We start from the raw sequence: 25,739 nt of genomic DNA, 5'->3' as shown, positions 1-25,739 counted from the left end.
GTGTGTTAGGACCTACATTAGTTTTCATTAGCCTGAGGACATCTGCTGCTGTGATGCAGCTTTTGAAGGTGCACACAAGGATGAGGACGGAGATTCGCGCCACTGAGGGTTGTAAATTCAGTCAGATTTAGTTTCTGTGCAAGGTGATGTGATCAAACAAACAACGATGCATCTCCTTTGACAATTTTGCCCATCACTTCACAGTATGCTGAGGCTGCAGATAAAAATGTGTTCATATTCTCCCACTCTCACTCACTCTCGGTATGATTTTCCACCCAGCTGTTGATCTGATCGGCCACGGCTGCTGATTCGCTGAAGTCCACCGTTTCCACTTCAGCCTGGAAGTACTTCCTCATCAGATGGAGGAACTCGGGGTTAAAGGTGACGCCCTCCTGGAGGAAGAGGCTGTTGGCAAACCGGATCACGTAGTGGGCGTCGTCGTCCGTTATAGCCGTGGTCAGGTTCTGGAGCAAGGAGAACTCCACGCCTGGAGAACAGTGTGGGGGCATGTACAGTAAATGTACGCTATGTGCATGTGTATGTTGGTGTGAAAGTTATGATCGTTTTTATGATATACAAAAAATGTGTGTCATTTCCTGACAATGTTTGGTAGCCACAATGTTACCATATATTTAAAAAAAAAAAAAACTTTTGTGCTCCATCTTAAAAAACATAAGCTGTTGCTAAAATGACATGAATACAGTAGAATGTGTAAGTCACATGTTATCCTCCAAGCTTGGCACACTGAGAAGATGTTCAAGTGCCCGCTATGACTATCCAAATATCCAAATATTAATGCTATTGTTATCCGTGCTAATATCCAAAGTATCGTTATCCATGTTAATGATGCTGATCTTGTTAGCACGGCAGTCTGGTTGTGATGGTAATGATTACGTCACACTTTCACTTGTTTGACAAAGAATGTAAACTGTTAACAAGAAGAAACACTGGCTGGAGTGGAGCTTTAAAGGGGTACTCCAGAGATTTAACATTGAACTTAAAGATGGGGAACTCACGAGAGAAAAAAGAAAGGTTAATAATGAGACAGGCAGCAGAGGTCGAACTAATATGACTTTAGTTCCAAGTGTACTTTAGGGCAACCTCAAAAAATGGTGGCTCCTATATCCCCCCCAATTTCAGGATCCAAATCATTATACCTCCCCATCGCATCCTGAAACAATATATTTTAAACTCAACAACTGCGCTTTGCAATTCAGGCTTTTTGCTAAAAAAAACCCCCAAAAAACAAAAAGGTCTCAAGCCAGAGCCAAGATAACCCCGAATTACATCATCAGGGTTTCCAAACTTTCATGTGTAAAATCAGCGGTGTGCCCCTTTAAATGAATTCTCTTTAAACTGAAGTCGGTAGTAAAAACTGCATTAGTATTCCCCTTGCCAAAGACTTGGATCCTCTTCCTCTGCTCACTGTTGATCCTGACACTGGTGAACTCACCTTGCAGCAGGTGGCTGAATCCTACAGCCTGTCGTATCTCCTCCAGTGAAGCCCCCCTGGCTCCCAGCTCCACCATGCCCAGGGCTACGGCCACGCTCAGCGGGGAGAAGATTATGTTGTCCTGATCCCCCGCCGCCTGCAGCCGGTGGTACAGCCTGACCGAGAACTCTGATGTAGTGTCCTCAGGTATGTCAGCCGCCCGGCAAACGCGGCTCAGCGGCAGGATGGAGAGGAGGAGGAACGGGGACAAGACGTCCAGGATCAACATCGCAGCACAGACCACAGAGAGCTGAGCCAAAGAAAAAGAAGAGACATTTAATGTGGTGATGGAATGGGAGAAAAAGATGGATGGATCGGGGGGGTTAAGGAACAGGAAATGAGTGATTGGAGAGATGGGAGGTGGATGGGCAGCCAGAGAGGTGTGGAAGGACGGAAAACAGATGATGGAGTGAAGACAAGATGAAAGAGAGAAAATGATTTGGGGAGGGAACAGAGCCAAAAGTAGAGAAGGAAGATTCTGGAAAAGGACGGAGAGGTGAAGGCAGAGAGAAGAGGATTGCAGAGAGGAGAGGGAGGGAGAGAGATAAAGGTAGAGAAGATTATTGCGTCAGGGAGAAAAGGAGATGAAGGACAAGAGGATTTTGGAAGGGAGGGAGACAGAGATGAAAGTAGGGGGAGCAGCAGGGATGTGGGATGACGAAAAGAGAGCATAGGAGAGAGGAAGAAAACAACCATCAGTCTATCATACTGCCAATTTAAAAGGAAAAACAAAACAAAAAAAAAAACAGCCGGCAACAATTCCTACTTGTTAGCAGAGGTGAAGAAAAGGACTCTATTATCATAAAGATGCTGGAAAACTGCTTAAATGGTGCTGCAGAATGAGATTAGATAGAAAAAAATAGGCACGGACTCAAATGGATTCAGATGAAAGGGCAGTGGGTCATGGAAGAGATATTCACTGTAAGAGTTAAAACCAGTTGTTACAGAAATGACAGACAGAAGGAGATGGAGAGAGAGATAGAGGGAATGAGAGGCAGTGAGACGAGTCTATAAACAACGAGAATGTACGGTAACTACAGCCGTACCGCCGACTGCAGTCAGTATTGATGTTCAGAGCACATCTGCTAAATGAGCTCATACATATTTTATGGCCGTTCTTATCATCTCCAGTTAAATCAGCTTCTTTTCTTCAAAATCTGCTTCACTCTGTGCGTGAGTGTGTGTTTGAGCCTTTGTATGAGAGCGGACGAGTTTCTGACTGTATGTGCTGAATGACTGATGAGGGAAGAGGCCTTTACTTCCTCCCCAATCCTCCTTCCTCCACACTTCTCGCCTTCTTTTTCCTCATCTTCCTGTCGTCCATATGTTACGTCTATCTTCAGCGCTCTCCTCCTCCCTCCCGTCTCTCTACTTTCCTACCTTTCCTGTCTCTTTAACCCTCCCTTTATATTTTTTTAAATGACAAGGAGTGTACACACACACTGCGCCATCTCTCTGGTGCCGTTGTTGCCAGGCAACATTGTTTTTCTGCTGCCCAAACAAAAAAAGACAGAGAGTCAATGATATATAGCATAAAGAGAGAGAGAGAAAGAGAGAGAAGTATTTCGAGAGACAGTGATGAAGTGTGAAATAACACATTTGTTTTGTTGTTTGCCTCTCCGCTGTGCTGTTGTCATCATACAGGACTCTATTAGCACTCCCATGCAGCGCTGGAATCTGCTGGCTGCTACTGTATGTGTGGGATGACAGGTGACTGTGCTCACAATGTACCTGAGTGTCAACTACAACAACAATGGGCAGCAGCCAGAAAATTAGTGCCCCCATCCTGTTGTGCTCCTCTGCTGTGCTCTGGCATGTGACAAACAATTCTCCCTCCAAACTGCGTTAATGTCAAATCCATTAAAGGATTAGCCTTGTGATATTACTGTCAACAAATTCCATTAAAAAGACCAAAACCATCAATGAATTGATCGTAGTGTTGTGTGCCTATGTGGCCATTGTGCCATGGACTTAAAAACACCATCAGGGAGCCACACTGTTGTTTCTTTTGACCGATCCCACAGTGTTTCCCACACATAGACTTTACTTTGGCAGTGCTGCCCAGGTATATTAATGGCTGTCCAAGCATATTTGGCGACCCATTTCAGCATTTTTTACTTTTTTTTGTCCGTCCGCTATTGATTAATCACTAGTTCAGGAGCTTTGGACCTTGATGGCCCGGGGCTAGCTGATTAGCATGCTATCTTCAGTAGAGAATCTCTGCAATAATATACACGGACGTCATAACATCAAAACAATCTTGCATATTGAAACTTTGAAGCGATTCTGAAAAGTTGTTGATTTTTGAGTCAAATATTGACACTTTGCAACCACCTTGTTTGTGGCAAAAAATATTTCCCAGCAATCACTAAGTTCCCAGCTTTATTAGGAAATTATATATCCTTGAAAAATATATGCTATACATTTGTGATTGGTTGTGTCAATGGTTTTGGTATTTTCAAGAACAAAATGATTGATTATTGCTAGCATTATCCTTAAAGCAATACCTCCTGATTGACAATGAAATGCATCTAGATTATCAGATTTGAAGCATCATTCCTCATTCTCTTGCATAACACGTCACTTCCACTTCATGTCCTCCTAAACTGACAAAAATGATCTCATCTTGTTTGTTCTCCATCTATAAGTTTTCTGACAAACTGCTTTTGACAAGCATGACACTGACCAAACTGTCAGCTGGATTTGCATCCACTTGAGTCTGGAAATGGACTTTTATTTTTAAAGTTTCTTCACGGGAGATGGAGTCACATGGCACACTCACTTGTTTTTGTTTGTGTACCAAAATATAAGAACATCTTTGGGGAGTTTTGCACTTAACTTTTTTCTTGCAAAGTGGTGCCTGGGTCATATTTAAAAGGATGAAGATGGTTAATGTTAACCAGGGTGAAGGATGGGTCTCCAGGAAACCAGGAATATTTCCTTCCCTTTTTTAACAGGAGATTTTAGACGTTTTAGACAGAAAAATGCATGGATCTTCAGGAAAAGATCAGGCGTATTTAGGTGGCCGATATCTATGACTGAGTATATTTGATGTGGATCTAGCAGATTTCAATGTTGTTTTTTATAATGAATTAGGCTTAATTGGATTAAAGGGGGCTGCTGTATGTTGGCGGAGGTAGGTTCTAGTTGCTCAATGTGTCCATTCATCACGTCCAAAAAGTCTAAAGGAAATTCGAATATGATAAATTGAATTAAATCATTTGATAGAATTACTGTAAAATGATGAATCTGATCATATAATAAGTTAGATTTTACTCATTCATAGTCAGACGAGTGCATCAAGTTGTGGTTAAGACCTGGCAGACGGCCTTGCAGTGTTAACTACTTTAACTCCTTTAAATAGATTTAAACAACAACAAAAAAACCCCAAACAAATCAAATGATGCTCGTAAGCACATAACTGATGCACCGCTGTTAATATACTGTTTAGTCACGTGTGTTCACCTGCCCTCACGTGTCGTGCTGTGACTCAGACATTGCAGAGAAAGAGAGAGAGAGAGTCAGAAGGGCTGAGGGAAAGGAGGGGGCGGCTGGCAGAGATGTAAATGGCGGTAATGTTCCTGACCTTCTGAGCTGTGGGAGCTGAACTTTTCTGAGAGAGACAGCCCTGCTCTCTGTAAGGAAAGACCCAGCCATGCAGTTAAGCCAGGGAAAGTGGAGTGGAGCATCGCTGTGTGTGCACCTGTGTGTGTCTGGATAATAACACCATGGGTGGCTGGCTGTTACGTGTAACGGTGACACCATTCTGACCTTTTGAGTTGTGGCACGCTGTCTGCAAGAGGATCCCACACTTTGCCAGTTCGGCCGTTGGTGACAATGAGCCCAACTTTGGCTCCGGTCTGCTTAGGTGGGGTTCCCAGGTGAGTGGGGAAACCCAGCACCCAGCTGCAGAATGCTCTCTCGTGACTAACGGAACCGAATATGTCAGAAAATCGCTCATGGTTTAAGTTGCAAGAGTTTAATCCTGACAACTTGATTAATTCCATGCAATTAAACTCACTGGCCTTTAAAAGCAGCCTCTAATCTCTCTGTGTAATCCTAATTCTCAGACAGAATAGATCGGCGGTTGACATTTCGACAATTAAAACGTGACGTCACCCAAATCCACGGCATGCACGTTAATCCTTACTGCCATTTAAACCCAACACCTTGAGACGGCATGCTTCGGAGGTCAGGGGAATTTATTAAACATGGACATCCTCACGCACACACTTTGAAGTACACATCTCCACATACACTTCTAAGCCAAGGTTACCAAGGCAACTGCGAGTGATGGACATTTTTCGTTTTCCCGAGCTGACAGAGAGAAATTTTACCCTTAAAAGATATCTTCCTCCTTCCATGTAGGAAGATAAACTCTTTCCTTTTTTCACACTACTCAGCATTTCCTGCCTCCCGTAACCCTTCTCTCCGCGAGAACTCCTCACACCAGCTCCAGTTCTGTCAGTCATGGCGCTCTCTGACATCGTCTGCCACAAACACGCACACTCCCCAGACGCGCATGCAGTGCACTGACTGCACTCAGTAATTTTGCAAAAACAAGGCAGGCTCCCGCTCTTCATCCTCACTAAAGAGCTGCAGCAAAGAGCCAAGTCCCCCTCCAACAGTATCTCCCTCTTAAATCCACAACTCTTGCTTCAGCTCAAATCACAGCACGCTGGTTCACTTAGGCGCCGAGCACACTTCCAAAGTGCTGAAGCTCAGAGGTGCTTTGGACGAATTCTGTGAAAGGGCTAACATCCCATTTCATCAAGGCCTACCCCTCGGGTAATAAACTGCAGAGTGATGGCTGTGATTATCTGTGGCCCTGCAAAACCTTAAATTTCTGTGATGGACGCTCTGTTAAAAACTGCACCGTAATCTGGCGCGATTTCACCATGAATATGTCTGAGTTAGTTTTGCAGCGCACAGATAATGGAGTCCGATTATCATTTATGAGTTTCACGTTTCCCTTGGAGGCTTCATAGCAGCTGCTTTTTATACATCGTCCTTTTTTTAGAACTCTGCCCTTAAATAAGTAAAACATAAATAGATAAATAAATGAAATAATAAAATAAGATAAAATAAAAACTAATACTAAACACTACTAAAATAAAAAAATTAACCACCGTTAGTGGCTTCTGTGTCACTTACTGAGCCTTTCCAGCTGCACTATAACAGGGCGGGGTGTCATATTACACAACACGCCATTAAAGGGCGTGCTAATCATGTATCAACATAATCATGAAGCATACCCACTTAACTGGAAGAAGCTCAGCTAAAAGCACATCATAACCATTTTTACTTAGACAGAGCACAATTCCAACACCAAGCATCTAAAGCAAAAGCAACAAAATCGGTGCATGCACGCGAAGCTGGCACAACCGATCATAATGTTCCAGGCAAACGATATGCCATTAAAAGCTGAGACTATAGATTCAAGGCCAAAAACAGTTGTATTTAGCTGGAGTGAATACCTGTAGTGTAATGTAAGAGTGAGCGCTACTGGCTGTAACATGAGAAATCTATAATGGCACAGATGGTGCCAAAACAAGCTAAAATAGCACATTTGGAGATTCTGCCTAAATATGTCTCCACTAAAATCTCTCTAAATTTGCTGTCCTGACAGGTGGAATGTTCAGATGTTGTGCTGTGGTTTTTCTAGATGTTGTGATTTTGTTAGGCAGAAATTAAGTATTTTATTTATGCCGTGTTCCAACTTCGTTTTACTCTGACCCGGTGAGAGCTATACTGATGCTGACACCTCTGCAGAAATCTCACAACTTTATTTCGGTACCAAGATGTTTGATATAGAACTTGCAGTTGCAAAGATATGCTTTTTTCATTTTGGGCAAATAATTAAAAGTGATTTTTTAAAAATTAGTTTAATGTCTTCTAGTCTAGTCTGATGAGGTATATGATCTACGGCTGTGTTTCTGGGGCCTTTGTGATGACGAAAAAAATCCCAGGAGAATGGAAAACGTATCTGCTGTCAATGTTAATTGCCTAATTTTAGCAGGTTTACGCACATTTAAAAAACCTGCATATACATGCTAGTTTTGGTGTGAATAAATAAAAGTGGACGGGATACACTTGGATATCTAATACTTAGCGGCTAAGAGATACTATTCTGGTCTCGAACAGAGTAAAATGCAAGAAGAAAATGATTAAAACCTCACATCATTAATCTCAAATCACTCGTGTCTCTGTTAGACACCCGTCTCTCACCTATTGTTCACCCACAGATATGAAGATTCGAAGGCAGAGCAGAAAATGTACACAGGGAGGCTGCAGTAAAGACAGAACAGAAGAAAAGAAGCACTCAAGTCCACTGGGAGGTGTGGACTTCCATTACTGAGCCCAATAAAGTGGATACAATTCATCAATCAAGTTGTTTGTTCTGCTCACGCCCGTGACATGCACTCACTATATGAGACAGCAGCTAAATGGCTAAGTTGCTGGTACTGTAACAATTTTGTTCGTGCTTGAGCCAAACTATTCACGCCCCAATTATCTCCATTGCTAAAGTACACGGTTAATGTGATTTACATGTTTGAAGCAAGCGCTCATGATTGGATAGCCCTATCGTGCATTACAGCCTACAGTGCTGTGTGATGGTAGTATCTCAAAATCCAGAGGGATGATGGGAAATTTGGTCAGAATTATTTCTCATCTATTAACAGGTGAACGATAACTGTATATCAGGCTGACGTAAAATCCACCACTGTGCAACTGAAAAAGGTAAGTTTAGTGCCACTTGATTAAACATGATTTTGTAATCACTGTTATAATATTTCACATCATGTATGTTGTATCTATGAAATAAACTCCTCTGTGGTTTAACGTCTTTAAAAGCAGTCCGCGACGCAATGATTGCTGGTGCCATAATCACACAGGTGTGTCAATGACAAATATAAAACTGGAGAGTGTCAGCAAATCAACTTCAGTCAATTACTTTTTAATTAATCTCACAATCAAATCCCCCAAATAAGCCTGAAGGTCAAACCAACAGCAAGATAGGCCGTCTACGTACTTGCAGACCCGAAGCATCACTTAAATGCTTGTGACAGTAATTTCTCGGTGTTTCTGTGAAAAGTGCTCATGTTACATTAACAAGGCTCTCTCACGCTAGACCTTTTTCACAGCAGACATTGTGGCTTGTCATGCCAGTAAAAGCAGTGTTACTGCGTGCTGTTCGAGTGTCCCAGTAAAAAGTCATGACAGGGTGACAGTGAGCCAGCGTGCACGACAAAAGGACCCTGAAACTGAATCAGCTGAATGAAATTCAGCCGGGATTAATTTCCTTATTTACACTTGTGCTTTTCATACTGTGACATGTCAAAATGTGGGCTGTGAAAAAGGACGAAAGCTGTCAGCAATGATGCTAAAGGAATGAAAAGGTGAGGCTAAATTAAAGTAATCAGCCGTCAGTGATTACTTTCATACCAGTTTCTGGTTCCGATTATTCACATCGGAAAAGCTTCTTCGCAGCTAAAATAGACATTATTTTGGATTAGTCAAGTTTGAGTTGGGATCAGAGATCAGATTCCTGTGGACAGTAAAATCTGAGGGGGAACACTGAGCATCATCTTGTTAAGTAGAAATTGTCTCTCCAATAACTTTAGGATTGTCTCATTTAAAGCATTTAATTTATAAATAGGCCAATTCCATTAATTCAATCTCCTTGTGCATAGGAAATTATATAATCAAGTGTGTAATTTGTTATAGATTATTTTTTCATTAATTCAAAAGGCAACATGAGATATGTGCTGTAATACACAGAGGCCCAGAGCTGAATATCTGCAATTATACAGTACTAATAAGTATACATCTGCATTTTAGGCACATCTACAACAACGTTCATACATGGGGTTTGTGGTGCTTGCTGTAGCCTAGCATGAAGCAGCAGTCTATTAGCACTTGTTAAACACAAACAACCCATTAAATGAAACAAAACACCGGTACTGGACACTGTGCTGAGTATCAGCCAATTATTTACTGTGCTTTAATTAGAGGTCAGTGACTGATGCCATATTTTTTTGATATATGTAATTGAAGACTTAAAGGATAAGTTCACACAAAAATGAAAAATCATCACCATCATTATCTATTCACCCCCATGCTCGAAGTTTTGTAGTGAATAAAACATTTCTGGAGCTTCACAGCAAAACCGTGTTGCGTATTCCCTTCAACAACTGAAGCAGATGGGGACTTGATTTAATACCTTAAAAAAAAATTACCCAAAGCATCATGAGTCTCCAGAAGCCCAGAGATCCCAAATTGATTTGAACAGACGTTATTTACAACCTCGATGTGCGGTCGATATCGTGTATCCTCTTCAGACGGGGGTGCGTGCTAACACTTTTAGCTTAGCAGCTACAGTAAGAATTTCTGCCTTAAAAAGCATGTAAAAAAAATTACCTATCTACAGCCCATCTTCAGCTCAGTGCCTTAGCTCATTCAGCCCCTTGTTAGAAAATGACATAACGTGCTATGGAGCCCGCCTGAAGTCCCAGGATGCTCACTGTACACTCCACAGAGGGCAAACAGAGGTTAACAACCCTTTATTAATCCCTGCTAACAGAGACACCCAGAGGGAGAAACACAGCGAAGACAGAGATAAAGAGGCATAAAGACGCATAAAGACAGTTCAATAGATGGAGAGGGAGAAGAAAGAAAAGAGACAGAAAAACCAACAAAAATAAGGAAGACATGTGGGTAGAAAATTAGCAAATGAGACAAAGACACAAGTAAAGACAGATTGACGGAGACAGGAAGTGCACTGAAGAGCTGAATAGAGGCAGCTTCCATGCAGATAGCTGCCTTGATTCAGAGCCAATGATATCTAACGACCCCCTGCACAGCATGGCAAGATGGTTGACTGCTCCCCACACTCTGCCAAGACACACTCAACGGCGTCTCTTTTCTTTCTCTGTATCGGGAAAAACACACACACACATAGAGACACACATGCACTAACAGCGACGGTGCTGTGGGAGCGCAGTTAGGAGGTCTGAGCTGTAATTGGATCGGCCTCTATTTGGGGTCAGTGGTAAAAGTGAAAAGACTGGAGGCTTTTTCAAATGGACTAAAGACCAGGGAGACACCGGAGAACAAGAAAGGTCACTATCAACTCGTCCTGTGGGGGAAACGTATGTGTGTGTTTGTGTTTAACACTGGTAAAGAAGGGGAGACGAGGAGGGCGATGCAGAATAAGAAGTGATAGCCAGGTGAGGCGGCTCAGACGGAGAGAGCAGAGAGCCGGCGGGGTGATAATGAGGGTGTTTGAATCGCTCACCAACTTAACTGTGATTGGCTCGCTTCATGAGGTGGAGGGTAGTGAGCACGTTGAAAAAACGGAGAGGAGATGGCGATGAGCGAGACAATTAGGAGGGTAACTCAAACTGATTTGGTATTTGACACGTTCGCTACAGCCGCAGAGCTTGGAGTGAGGAGAAAATATGGGTGTTACCCAGTCACTTCAACCATTTTACCGTCCTCCTCGCAGATCTCTGCTTCTCTCTCTCATCATCCCTCTTATATATTCAGCCCATCCCTCAGCGCCACCAATCAATCGGCATATCGATTGAAAGGTACACATGTGTGTGTGTGTGTGTGTGTGTGTGTGTGTGTGAGAGAGAGCTGATGTGAGCTGGATGGACTCTAAAATACCTCTGTGAAATGGTATTGCATTTCCCTTAAATTTGTACAATCTTGTGTAGAGTTTGGTGGAGGAATCTCCACAGTATGTGCAGTCTCAAAATGGATATCTTCAAATGTTAAAAGGTATCTCAGTATCTTGGCTGAATAAGGCTACAACCAACTATTATTTTCACTGACAACAATAAGTTGTTTGGTCTATAAATAGTCAGGAGATGATGAAAAATGTTGATCATTGTTTTCCTTGAGATAAAGTCCTTAGATGTCTTTTTTTGTCCACAACCCACAGATATTCAGTTAACTGTAAAAGAGTAAAGAAACCAGCAAAAATTCACATACAAGAAGCTGGAATTGGAGACGTTTGGCCTTTTTTCTTAAAAACTACTCAAATCGATTAATTGATTATCAAAATAGTATCCATTCATTTAATAGCTGACAACTAATAAAATAACGAATGTGTGACAAAACAGCATTATAGTGACGCACTGTGCTGCTGCAGAGATGCTCTGGCCTACAAATCTCCAGATGTAAGAAACATGTTTGTTTGGCACGGACCCATCAACGTGACGTCAACATGATTTTAAGGTGCAAAGGAAAATTGTGATGCAAAAGTGAACGTTCCCACTGATCCCAAATCACAATCACAACATCCGTCAAAAATAATCGCAATTACATGCAATTTTTTTTTTTTTTTTTAACAACATGGTCCTGCCCTAACATATTAAATATCATCATGGATGTGTTAATTTTAGATATCAACCATTCACAGTTTGGTACATTCATTCAAACACACAAATCATTTCCATTCTTGTGATTCCTGCTCTCTCTCTCTCTCTTTTTCCTGTAACTCCCTGATATAACTCCTGACCTCTTTCTCTGTGACTCTCTCTCTCTCTCTCTCTCCGCTCTCATCCTCCTATCTGGCCAGGTATAAACTAATCCCCTGTGTCTTTGCTGCAGCAGACTGTAAAGTACAGGGGACAAACCTGCTGCCTGAGTGTGTGTGTGTGTGTGTGTGTGTGTGTGTGTGTGTGTGTGTGTGTGCGCGCGCCTCAGCGTGTGAGTTAATTTAGAAAGTGGAGGGAAAATGGAGAACTGCTGAAATTTAGTTTGCCCACACTTCTTCATGTTTTTTAATTACATACTGGTAGCGTAAATGTATTATAAAAACTAAACTGTCACACCGTTATTTCACTGTGTATGAATTTCACTTGCGGGAGACAAGAAAAAAAAGAAGAAGCAGGTTTTCATGCCGATCACTGCCAGCCTTTTGTTCTACTGCATTTTCAATAAATTCAAATTCAGTTACCACGGGCATAAATGTATTTCAGGACAAAGAGAGATTAAATTAGATTTTTCTCTCACATCATGCTGCAGCACATAACAGGTCTAACTCTAGCCTGAGAGGACGCATCTGTGGTCAACTCAACAGCAGCACTTATTGCAAAAATTTCCTCCTATTTCTCACAGCTTACTGAAAAAACGTCAACACTCCTGCACACACAATCACGCGTACATACAGACAGGGTTATGGCAGGCTGTCACAGGCGCGCATGCATGCACGCGCCTGTGTGCAGCAGAGGGTTCAAACCCAGTCAGTTGCTTCTCCCGTCCCCGCTCGTTTTGTTTCGCTAGGCTGATTTGAAAGACATTTAATTATTGAAATGCAATTAATGCAGCGCTCGGTGGGGAATAGGCAGAACACACACACACACACACGCACACATATATATACACAGACACCATAGGAGGGAGTAAAAAAAGGGGAGGAAACAGCAGGCTATATACCAACAGAGATTAACCAGTGATTCAGATGCATATGGGATTAATACGTTGAGATTATGACTGAAAGGTTTTTGTGAATATGGAGCTGCAAGGATTTAGGAGGTCATTGTCTTAGTTGCAGAGATAAAGAGATCATAGGTGGATTGAGAGAATGAGGAACACTGAATTGTATATTATTGACCATGCCCCCGCCCCCACACATGGCATCTGTATAATTCCTTGGATTTAACCTGGAGAAATGTCATTTTTTCATACAAATAGGTGTGATTTGTTTCTCCCTTTGTGTCTTCTCCCTCAGGCTTGGTTAGTGCATGAATTTTCACCTTAAACCACCATGAACACATACACAGACCTGCATGAAGGAAAAACAAGTGGTGTGTATTTATGTGTGTGTGTGTGTGTGTGTGTGTGGGGTGGGGATGGGGTAGGACCAGGCTACTACAATCTGCCTCGTTAATTCACACACATGCACTCACTGCGCCTTTGCCTGTATTTCAAGGACAAGAACCGCACTGCAATGACTGAGCTCAGTGAGGAAAAAAACCAAAACAACAACAACAACAACAACAAAAACATGCACTGCCATCGTAGACCACCGGTAAGAATTTAATAGCACTGGGTGGTGGACAAATGGGTAATCAATAGGTTTGGAGAAATATGTTTGGCTCCAATGTGCGTCTCCACCCGCCCCCTTATCAAGCCTGCACATGTTGATTACAGCACCACAATCCCTTTATACTATTCTGTAAAATGCCATATTACAACAACACATTTCTACATCTTCTTAGAAAATAATCATATGGGAAAACTCAGAAATAGGCTATTCTTTTTTTTTCTCTTCTTTTTCTCCCCCCATCTCTCAAAAGCTGAGCGGTTAATGTTTGATATCCAGTCACGTTACTCAGATACATCAGTACAGGTTCTGTGACTGGACCAGCTGAAGGTTATTTCATAAAACGGCTCTTACCGATAAACGGTGTTAGGTGTGTTGGATGGATGGATGGATGGATGTGTGCGGTCTCTCTCTGCTGCTCTCCTCCAGCGCCGCAGCTCGCTGCTTGTTCATTTGCCGCAGACTCCGCCCCCCTCCACATCGATTGGTCCAATGAACGTCGCCCAGAGAGTATCGGCGTGAAACGAAACGAGTCTCTGCTGCTGGTTTCCGCTTTTGCTTTAAACAGAAATTCAACTTACTTTGCTTTCGACATGTAAATGTCCTCGACCCTCCTTCGCGGCTGCTTTGGGGCTTTTATTTACGAGTGACTGGGCGTGTGTCACATTCGTACGATATTTTAATTCAGCCGATTTTACATCTCGTGCCTAATGGCTTAACCGACCTGGATTTAGCCCGCTATAAGGGTTAGCTGAGCTTCTTCTTCTTTTATTATTATTATTTTTTTTTTAGCAAATGCGCTACTCTTTAACGTATATTAAACGCCTGACAAATTTTCATAATTTATAAAAACCCGTGACAACTTAATTTACGCTAAAAATTATTCATACAGCTGTTTATGTGTAACGCAAACGGACAACACTTTGGATGGCGGAGACTTATCTTGACCCACAGTGCAGCAGATAATTACGTGCTGAGCTAATAACTAGCTTAATTAACTGTTAAATGTAGCTTCTGCGTACCACTGAAGACAGGATTTTAATATTGTGTGCTTTCTAAAAGTGCAAAAAGCGCTTAAATGCTCGTCAACCCTCATAAGGGTTAAAAAATAAATAAAATACACCACCTGTGCCTTTGTGGGATTTGTAGTCAGCTGAGGTGTCCATTACAATAACAATAGACGAAGGAGACGTGCTGAAAGAACTACAACAAGCCTCTCTGGTGATACCAACGGACAGTCTCAACGCCGCCCTCCCCGGCTCTCGGCTACAGCTTTGTCAGGCAGAAAACTTCCTGAATGAAACCACAACAAAAGCGGGTGAGTAGCCTGTCACAGCAGACAGCCGAAACACTTGTCAATAATTGCATTTTACCTTTCTTTTTAAATTCCCGCTGTTTTATCGCCATATACTTAGCTAGCGACACAGTGCGAGTTAGCTAAGGACGGAGTTGATCACCTGCTGTAAGCTGCTAATCTCACGTTAGCGCGTTAACTCTACCTGTAGTTCGCTTTTTAACATCATCCACCTCCTCGTCGTTGCCTCGTCGCTTCTCTTCTGTTCACTGACAGCAGTCTTATCCAGGTAAGTGTCCTGTCGTGCGGTAAATTAACTGTCAGCCCCCTGCACCTGTGATGTGTGTGTGTGTTTTTAAAGTGACAAACTTGTTGGGGTTCAGGTGTTATGGCGCTTTAGAGCATCACGTCACATCACCTGCTAAATGGTGGTCGCGGGCTAATGAAGATGGGAAACGAACCACTGTTTCTGTCCCTGCTGTCAGATGGGAAGCCGAACTCGGTGACCTCACTCCCACACAGGGACTGTGTGCCTATAAAAGTTCAGGAGGAAGCAAAAATGATTTAATCCAAAAATGCCACCACAGCAAAATGCAGGTGCTCGACCTGTAAATGTCACAATGAGATATGGCCATAATCTCTCCAGGGTAATTTAGTTTGTGGTGATAGCTGCAAGGGTCATACAAGAGAGATTCAAGTACAGTGGTGGCTTTGAGCTCAGTTAGACAGTAGCCAGACATGCAAAAAATGAGGCTGTGGGCATGATAACATCTGCTTTAGTGGCCAGTCAGTGGTTTTAAAAGGATTTTAGCCTGCAAGACAAATTGTGATGGTTCCCACAAATGACTCAAAGGGTTGACTTAAAAACCTGGCAGACATTTTTACATGTCATAACAGGTAAAGCACAGGTGTAACTAATAACAAGTTCAGTTCAGTTAATTGTGCCATTAAGCGATAGGCTACTAGTGAGCCAGCATGCACAATACCAGAACTCCTAGATACCTAGATATAATCCAGTCATTCTGATTATTTGTTACTCCTGTGTGTAATAAACAGAAATGTCCAATTAGGGAAAGGCTCATTATGTATGCTTAGTTAGTAAATATGGGCCCCTTTAGACAGATACTACATCTCCTTTGCTGTGACCTCACTCACAGCTTGCTCCAACTGTGGGAGAAAACTTAAGATTAATTCTGGTTGTACACAACCTTAATGAAATGAAGAAAGTTAGATTAAAAAAAAAGAGTAAACTTTTGTATTTATTTTAGTTTATTTTGTTATTGTCAAATTTGCTTATATCCATGTGCATGTTGTATGTAAACTTAACTGTGTAACCCTGCCTAAATATAAAGGACCACACCCGACTCAACCAATCACCATGATCTAAGAATAATTGCGTTTTCGTTAACGTAGAATGAGCCATTCACATAGAGCAGGTCCTCTTCCATGGAGTCTGCCGTGGTGCCCCTCCATTAGCTGAGAACTGACAAAGCAAACACTGGCTCTAGAGAGGGCTTTCATGTTTTTACGTTACCTGCAGATGACTGGAGCTTCTCTCACACGCTTGGACAGGGAAGGGTGAGGGAAGGTTGTAATCTGCAAACTCACCGCTAGATGCCACTTAAACCACTGGTCCGTTAATATAAATGTGAAGACCTTCATCTGTAGATCATTTCAATTTTGTTTGCGAGGAAACACTGTGGATACATGATTATTTATTGCCAACTCTCTATGATTATAAGAAGCAAAGTATCCCAAAGTAATGAAGTACTGACAAACAACCTCCACAATCGACTATTGTAAAGTACATTTCTTCAAATCCAGCTAGAACAAAGTACAATTTTGGCTCGTCATTATCACTAACATTATACAAAAAGGACATATCATAATTATATATTGTATCTTTGTTTCTTGTATTCCTGTTTTTGTGTCTTTGCTGACCTCTAATGGTTTAAATTTACACCTACAGTAGCTGCAGTTATGTATCCGTGTACACCCAGGACCCTGTGACAGCATCGTTTGGTGTGTTAGGCTATGGTCACACATATGCGAATGCAGGTGAATGACTATTGCTTGCCAGCGCAGGATGTGGTCAGCGGTGAAACTGGTTTTAAACTTTCAACAAGAGAGGGCAGCAACCTGCTGCTGTAAGCATCGTCGTTTTAGCTAACTTCCTGTCCGTTTTGCAGTTAGCAATCCCCTCCCTCCTCTCTACAGTACGTCACCACATGAAGGTGCAGTGTAAATAGCCAGACATTGCAGCAGACAGGAGGATCCTGCTCCCTGCACATTCACAAGCAGACAGGAGCACCTCTCTATGGAGTTCTCTGTACTGATTGGATAAAGTGGGCAGGGATACCAGAACATTTCCTTTTTCTTTTACTGCACGAGCAGAGAGAAGAGAGACATGGGTTACTGACCAAACACTCCTTAACAGTGATTACTGTTTGAATAGAAAGCTATTTAACACTTATTTAATGGAAATATAACCCTTACAGCAGCTTTAAGTTATTCTTTAAAGCCTACGTGATGACATTTAACCATGTCTGTTGTTGTCTCCCTGTAGGAAATGTTTTTAAGTGCCTGTATGAAGACACTGTGACTGATCAATCTCTCAAAATCCTAGTCAGCTATGGATTTACTGAAACACTTCAACATTGGTCCAGTCAATAACCTTAATGTTTGTGCAATAGTGGGTATCAAAGGGCAAAGTTAAACATCTAATAAACTTAACAGCCCGTTGCTGCAGTTATAAAGGTGCAAAAGTCACAGTCAGGTCATCAGGCAGAGATTAGGCCTGTCACAAATCATAGCTACCTTATGTTGGACGATACGTTGTTCCAGAAATAATTGTTATAAACAATATTATTTTAATTTTAAGACCATTTATGCCAGTGATGTAATGATAATATAATAGCAGAATAATGCAACTACACCCTTTCAAAGAACAATGAATTTTTTATTCTAAATAAATCAGAAATTGGAATTCGAATGTGAAAAGAATATTGAAATAATCCAACTAAAATACAACCACATGACCAAAACAATTTTACAAAATGTACAAACACAACGGGGCAATACAGAAGTCAGCAAAAATGATCATGGTCATATTCATATATAAGATATGTATGATAAGTCGATTTTCGTATTTATTTTGACTGGCTGAGCAGAGATTCACAGGAATCTTGCAACACACACGCATGAAGACAGACTTGGTATGTTTGCGAGTGTCCCTGCCCTATGATTAATAATCTGTTGTATGATGAGAATGAAGCACAGCGTCAGATTAGATCATGTCAAAACGTCACACAACGTCAAACAATGGCTGAGGAAGAACTGGTCCTGGAGGTGTCAGATACAGGATTGTATGTGTGTTTGTGCGTGAATGAAAGAGACAGACCACTTGCCAATAAATGAAGATATCATGAGCATTTTCTCTTATTTTATCCACCAGGATTCACTCCTTCCTTATGACAAGATTAAGCGAGAAAAATCACTGACTACTTGTTAGTGCCAAGGTTCTATATATATCACAGTGTTATTTTTATTGCAGCAATAACGTTGGAGAGGGTGTTCCTGATTCAGGTATGACTCATGCCAGTTCTGTCACCATTGCACCCGGTGGAACAGTAAAGTGCACACCCTTTGGCAATGTGGCTGTTATGTGATGATCATGACTGTGACTGAAAAGCTTTCTGGGAAGTGGTACACATGGGATTTTATGACGCGCAATGGAAAGGAATTAAGCTGGTGCATTGTTGGAATCATTATGAACGATATTTTGAGAATTCATCTTTGACTCACCACATTTTCTGTTCTGTCCCCTTCTTTTAATAAAAGAACACTTAAACACTCCAGGTCAAGTGCTTGAATTGATTTGTGATTATAAGCATGGTGCATTTTACTTTTAAGTCCCCAACTCTGTCATTTTCATCCACCACCATTTGTCTCTCCCTGCTTGTTCACCTGTCCTACCCTCTTCTTCTTCTTCTTCAGGTCCTTGTCTGTTCCCATTCTGTCAGTCTCCGTGAGCAATTGAATGCAGTGAAACTGGCATCAGTGACCAGGCACACACACAGAGGCCCATTGATTGGTCAAAGATGACCATGGAGGACATGAAGAATGAAGCTGACACTGCCTCAATCGTCTCTATGGCTCTCTACAATGTGATGTATCCTGTCTTTAATCAGGTAAAGAGTGCAGGGTGTCAGTTAACGCTCAAAATCAAAGAACGGGATTAAAGCACCTGCAGGTTTGTTGAGAGATGAAGACACGTGGATTAGACTTGTGGTTGTATGTGTGTTGAATGAAAATGCTGGTGGAGGTTAACGGTGAGTTGGGTTTTGTGCAAAGGTCAAAGGTTTATGGTGAAGCAGAATAGTAATAAGGAAGTGTAGACTTCGAATGTTCTCTGTTAATGTTGTTGAGTGCTTACAAGGATAAGTGCTATGGCTCTGTGACTCTTGCTCTTTTTTGTTTTGTTTTTGTGATCTCTGTATTTTTAAGGTCTACACTCTGCATATTTACCAGTGGGTTAGGTTTAGCATTAGTTTTTATACCTAACCCTTATTCCATTGCTGGCGGCGTGTGTCTAGAGATGGAAACGTTGGTCTGTTGGTCCACCACTTTTCATCCTGACTGAAATATCTCAACATCTATGTCATGGGTTGTCATTACTTTTTGCACACACATTCATGGTCCTTGAGGAAAAACCTTAATGACTTTGAACATCCTCTAATTTTTCTTCCTCTTTGCCTGTTTTTTTCACGTAAACCCCATCGAATCCAAGACAGGCATCCTGTCAAAATTTGATACAGATATTCATGGTTACCAGAGGCTGATCCCCTGACCTATTTACAATCTGATCAGATAAAACTTTAAATTTGTCTTATGTGTGGTTTAAACAAAAGAAAAGTAAATGACAGCACTCTCATCAGACTGTTTATTGTTGCCACAGGGACGTTTCAGGCAGGACGCCCTTCCTCAGCATGTATTCTGGCAAAATCACAGTGAAACTTCACAGGTGTGCTAATTATAGGTTATCTAAAACTGTACAACAGATATACTCCAATAGGGGCGCTGTATCCTTTAAAGGAGAGCAAAGGACCAGGCAGGGTCTCATACAAAACAAAACAAAATCTCCCAACAGAATAGCACATAACTATCACAGAAACCACATAGCACTTGTTTGTATCACAAGAAACAAGTAATTTAAATATGTCCCTGTTACCACCTCTCTGTGGCATTCTCACTGTCTCAATGCCCATATAATGTTGTTCACTACATAGTTGTTGTAGTTTTAGTTCATAACTGTGGTTGTTATGACTGTTGAAGTGCCTGATTTAGCAACGAAGTAACACATAGAGCACTTAAGCTTACAGATGGTTTTTAGCTCCTGTTTTGTTTTGCCAACATAATACATATTACATGGACATTTTTAACAGGTAAACCACATATTTAGTGTTACATGTAATTCTCCCCTTGACCTTAATATCGACACCTGTCCTTGGATAGTTGAAATGATTCCCCTTGATCATAGCATAACAGTGTACACAGTTATGACAAGCGAAATTACCACTAGGGATCTTGAGACAAAAAAAAGATGAGTAGGCCTCTTAGACAAATCTGACTTGACTAAATAGTCCTTCAGTTGGAAGACCCTTCACCAGTCTCCTTTTGATACACTTCAGTCTGAAGACAATTGCCGTCTTTTTCCTAATACTTGGTTTACAACTAAATATCTCCAAAGCCACTGACATATCCATCAGCCTCAGCTGTACTTGGTGGTTAGTGCTAATTAATGAATTTTAGCATGCTAACATGCTGAACTAGGATGGTCAACATTATACCTGCTAAACCTAATTGTCACGAACCGCTCTGTGTGAGTACAGCCTCACAGAGCTGCTAACATTGCTCTAGAAAGTAAGCAAGTAACTCTTGTTTTCTCTTCTCTGGCAAATCATTTAAAAAAAAAATTGAAATATAGTTGGTATAACTGAAAACTGAAAACTAAAGATGTTACATCAAAGGTGACAAGACAAAGGAAAATCACTCGAAGATACTCTATGTGGCAGCACATACTAAACAAAACAATCGTTTATCAAACAAATTACACAGCGCTTTGTGTTGAAGACAATTCAAAACCTACATCTGTTCTCTACGCATATCGTGTAATATGTACACACAGATACTTAGAAGTCAGGACTAATTAATTTATATCACAGATGACAGAAGTGTTGTGTTCTAAAGCTTTGCAAACACCATACATTTGGCAACTTTGAAAACAATTTTATTATTAAAAGATGTAATGCCATGAAAAGTTGCAACTGCACTTTTCACAAATTACAGCTTAAGGCCTCGTGTCAGATCATGCCGGTGTGCAAACTGACAGACAGAAGTTGTAGTTTGAAGGAGTGACGAGCTCTGTAATACCACAATATCAGCCCAGAGGAATGGATGAGACTTCAATTCTCCTGAAGTTTAGATGAAGAATACAGATGAATGGACTTTCCACAACACCATAACACGGTGTACTCCTCTGATAATGCAGGACGCCTGGCTTGTATGTGCTGTCTGCAGAATTACATTTCAGGACAGAGGAGAGGCCATGATAGGAGCTAAGCTGTGTGTGTTGTTGTCTTTTGTGCTTCTGGCTTATATATGTGTGTGTGTTTGTGCATTGTAACTTGCAGCTGGAGAAAGTCAACTTATCAGCAGCGCAGACCTTGAGAGCAGCTTTCATAAAGGTAAGACACGTTTCCTTTTGTTAGTTTGTTTACACTTCATGGGATGAACTACCATCCGTCTTTTAATAACTGTGCCCACACCTTCAATCCTCTTCTGACTGACTGTGTGATACGTTTTGGTGCCACAGAAGAGCATGGCTGACTGTGATTATTATCATTGCAGCTGTATGTTTGTGTATTTCAAGGCAGAGAAGGAGAACCCAGGTCTGACCCAGGACATTGTCATAAAAATACTGGAGAAGAAGCACTTAAAAGTCAACTATAATGAGAGTCTACTTCGCATGGCTGCAGACGATGTGGAAGGTAGGATGCCTGGAATATGATGTGTCACATTGGACAACCATATAACAGTACCAGCATGGGATTTACTATAGGTCAATAACGAACAAGGTCATTAAACTTACTGACATTTGTTCCACCGAAATCTACATACCATTTTGTATTACTATATTGTTTCTGGGAGGTGATTTTTTATTTTTATTTTACATCCTCCAGAAACAGGCCATGTACATGTGCCGCTCAAGGACACTTCAGCAAGCTGGATAATTACCAGCTGAGCTTCACTTGGGTTTCAATATTACATTAGTCCAACTATCCACTGGGGGGAGCTGTTTCTCCACAAATCAATTGCTTTCCCTGCTCTCAAATGTTCCTTTCTGTCTGTAATTGAATTCCTTGTGCCGTGTACAGTGATTGATGGTAGTAATGAATTCACACATGCATACACACACACTTTAAATTAATTTTAGATGTACCTCCTGCATGGCACAGTCCAAATTCTACCTTAATCCTGCCTTCACTTAACACGGTAAACAATATCATTGTGAAGCGTATGCACACACATTATACTTGATCCTGTATTCATTTTATACATATGAACTGTAGATGTGTGTTTTTTACACGTGCTGTCTTGATTAATTGCCTCATTTCAGTGTCCTCTGTTGCTATTTGCATGTGTGTGGACATGCTGTCACCGAGGACTTTGAAAATAATTATTTTTCTCTTCCTCCTGGTGTTTTCAGAGTTCCTGATCGACAGGCGAGAGCCAGAGTTCCAGGAGCTGAACGAGAGGGCCCGAGCTCTGAAACGCATCCTCAGCACCATACCAGATGAGATCAATGACAGAGTAGGCTTCCTACAGACCATCAAGTAAGACAGCTCAGTGGGTGACTGTGATATTGTGTGTGTGTGTCCAGTATACACCAGGTTAATTCTATCCAAAGTTTGAGTCTGACTGAAATACAGCCTGTATTATTCAATACATTGCCAGAAAATGTCTGAAGTTGTCTGAGTTTTGTCAACAATTCCAAAAAGTAAAGCTTTGATACAGTGCGTGTCTTTATGATGAAGACCCTCATTGCATAAAAACAAAAACAGATTTTTGGACGAGGCGCAATATAAGTCAAAGGAAAGATATGAGTGGCTGCAAATAGATAAAGATCTGCTTTATTCAGTGTTATGAGACAAACACAAGTCAGCACAATCTGAAAATCTTTCAGTAGTTCCTAAGTAAGTTGAAACAAACTCAAGTGCCCTCATTAACTGTATGGAGCAAAGACAGACTGCACAAACCAGTCCATCAGTTCAATTCATGCAAATAACACAGAGTGAGCCAGGTGCTTTCTGTCCACACTAAATCCTTTAATGCCTTCTGTTACACTATGTAAACAAACCACATGCTTATTCACTGTACGCTCAAGATCAGACTTGAGATGTTGCCACTCAAGTAAAAGATGGGTGAGTTTGCTCAGAGAGCCAATCTTCCAACATCTGTACTTTTTAAACAGAAAACAGATGTTTCATACTGTGATATTCAGATGTTTCTCTGCTGGAAATGACATACAATACAGCCAACATCAAGTAGAGATGGTGTGTTTTCTTACCAGGAACTTTATGCCCCCTGGCAATCTCCCTCCAGCAGGCTGGAAACTTACTTTGCAATGAAAGGACACTGTGTTGTATTTCAGCTTCATGAGTGAACCCGTCCTTGGCCATGTTGCACTTTCAATGTAAGCGACAGGAAGGAAAACAGAAACTGGGCGGTGGGCTCAAAACAGCCATTTGGGAGACTCCATTAGGAAACAGTGACATCATGCTGTTTATGTCGATGAGGCTCTCTTGTGTCACATGCTGTTAGGACACAGTGTTTCAAGCTTTCAGCCACAGCACACAGTCTTCATCCAGCAATGGAACTGTCTAAGGCTTTGTGACTTTAGTTAAAAAATGAAATAATGAAAATATCACAAACATACATGGATGCTGCTCTTAGTGTTAGTCATAAAGAAACCGCAAGGTCTCTGCATGCAGTTTCATATCCCTGTCAACCGCACACACACACACTCACACACACACACACACACACACACACACACACACACTAAAGAGAAAAAGTGAAAGACGTTTCATTTTCTTGGCCCACTTTGCCATTATTTTGATCGAATCCAATACTCTTAGTGAGTCACTGCTTAAGTTACTTACCCAGCGGAGGGCTTAGAAATAAAATCAATTCAAAAGGAATGCTAAAAAATTAAAGTTATGCAACAGCAGATTTCAAGTGCACACGAGGGGAGAAAAAGTTGAAGGTGAAAGCATGTTTGCAAGAACGAGGGAAGAAAGGGAGACAACGAGCTGGATCAAAGGACTGTAGTTTCAGGGTAAAGCCGCCTGATAAAAACAGACAGATTCTGAGATATTGTTGTTTTTTTTATTTATTTTTTTTGACTTGCACTTATTTGTGTGTATCATCCACAGAGACATTGCCAGTGCCATCAAGGAGCTGCTAGACACAGTTAATACAGTCTTCAGGAAATACCAGTATCAGAACAGACGGGTACGTAGATACATGAAGAAGAATAAATGCACACACACAAAAAGCAGTTGCTGTGATATAAGTGGAGCTGAAAGGCTGTCTGTATTTATTGGTTAGGCACTGGAAAAGCAGAAGAAAGAGTTTGTGAAATACTCCAAGAGCTTCAGTGACACCCTCAAAACCTACTTCAAAGATGGAAAGTATGACACTGTTTCTAGTTTATTCTGTGTTTGGAGTCTGTTTTTCTTCCTTTTCTGTCTTCTCACTCACTTGTTCAGCATTTTTCTTCTTCACATGCACACACCACAACATCTGATGGTTGTACACACACATGTCAGCACCCATACGCACACACACACTGTCACCACCATGTAAATGGTTGTCGTTTGATCACAGGCCCGCTTCTATCAAATCCACCATTGCTGAATAATTCCCTTGACCCATTTCCTGTGGATTCATGCTGGCTTGTATTCTCTGAAGCCTGACATTCTCCATTCCAGCCAGATCAAAGTGTTTCCTGGATCAATCCTAATATTGTTGCCATGGTTTCTTTGCTCTATGATTGACACATGTGTCCTTGTGTCTCTGTCACGGTTGTTTCCAGAGTGATAAACGTGTTTGTCAGCGCCAACCAGCTCACCCACCAAACCAACATGATCCTGCAGGCCTTCAAGACTACGGTGTAGCAGCCTGAGAAGACACACAAACACACACACAAACACACACACACACACACACACACACACACATAGACAGATGTTTTTATTAGCGAGTAGGTGCTATGAGGCTTTGTAATTTGTAAGTTTATTATTTTTGGCTGTATAATTTATGATTCTGTGGCTTTGAGGGGAGATCAGGTAGTTTGAGGTTCAAAGCAAATCAAGTTGACAGTAATTGCCAGGGATTTTTAACTCTCTTTTATGTTGTTCTTTTATCAGACTCTTAAGTCGATATTTCTTCATTCCTTTATATATATTTCCCTCTGTGTTCAGGACTGTGTGGCTCAGAAAAAAATGGGGGAAAAATGTGATTATTTACTTAAAAGTTTGGCGATTGCACAAGTCTGAAAAAGTACAAAGAAGTCATTCAGTTTTCAGATACACTCACACATTTATTGACTTTTTCTTTTTTTGTAAAACGTAATCTTGATCTGTATGGCGGTATCACATACTTGTCACTAATATCCTGTCACTATCAGCATGAATCATATTCAACTTCAATCAGATATCAAGGTCTGGAGAAACACTCAGGATGACTATATTCGCTGTCTGTATACTGTTGTATGTTCTGCTTCACCCAGTGCATCATAAATCATCACCATCCAGGTGAGCAATAACTCA

At 41.3% G+C, this 25,739-nt stretch overlaps 2 protein-coding genes across 6 annotated transcripts in view; one reads left to right on the top strand and one right to left on the bottom strand.

Moving 5' to 3' along the window:
• The window catches only part of serpini1 (serpin peptidase inhibitor, clade I (neuroserpin), member 1), a 24,427-nt gene extending 9,319 nt beyond the window's left edge, over positions 1-15,108 (bottom strand). Inside the window, exons 1-3 of one of the 2 annotated variants that reach the window (XM_084351615.1) lie at positions 15,050-15,108; positions 1,454-1,742; positions 257-487 (exon numbers count right to left, since the gene is read on the bottom strand). In XM_084351615.1, coding sequence (XP_084207741.1) covers positions 257-487; positions 1,454-1,742; positions 15,050-15,073 — 544 coding nt within the window. In that variant the 5' untranslated portion in view covers positions 15,074-15,108. Of the gene's footprint in view, positions 1-256; positions 488-1,453; positions 1,743-13,904; positions 14,048-15,049 lie in introns of those variants that run through there. The other variant, XM_084351616.1, reaches the window with a different exon arrangement.
• On the top strand, positions 14,455-25,739 carry pdcd10a (programmed cell death 10a). 4 transcript variants are annotated; one of them, XM_084351618.1, is made up of 9 exons: positions 14,455-14,868; positions 18,398-18,429; positions 18,841-19,034; positions 21,537-21,590; positions 21,776-21,893; positions 22,613-22,739; positions 24,342-24,420; positions 24,517-24,599; positions 25,004-25,739. In XM_084351618.1, the coding sequence occupies exons 3-9, from the start codon at positions 18,945-18,947 to the stop codon at positions 25,083-25,085; spliced, it is 633 nt and encodes a 210-aa protein (XP_084207744.1). In that variant the 5' UTR covers positions 14,455-14,868; positions 18,398-18,429; positions 18,841-18,944; the 3' UTR covers positions 25,086-25,739. The 4 variants fall into 4 exon arrangements, with proteins under 4 accessions (XP_084207744.1, XP_084207743.1, XP_084207745.1 ...); XM_084351620.1 differs by lacking the exon at positions 14,455-14,868 and adding an exon at positions 15,064-15,133; XM_084351617.1 differs by lacking the exon at positions 18,398-18,429.

The sequence above is a fragment of the Pagrus pagrus genome (genome assembly GCF_965226575.1).
Source record: "Pagrus pagrus genome assembly, chromosome: 4".
NCBI classification, from domain to species: domain Eukaryota; kingdom Metazoa; phylum Chordata; class Actinopteri; order Spariformes; family Sparidae; genus Pagrus; species Pagrus pagrus.
This window is presented reverse-complemented; position numbering and strand designations above follow the sequence as displayed.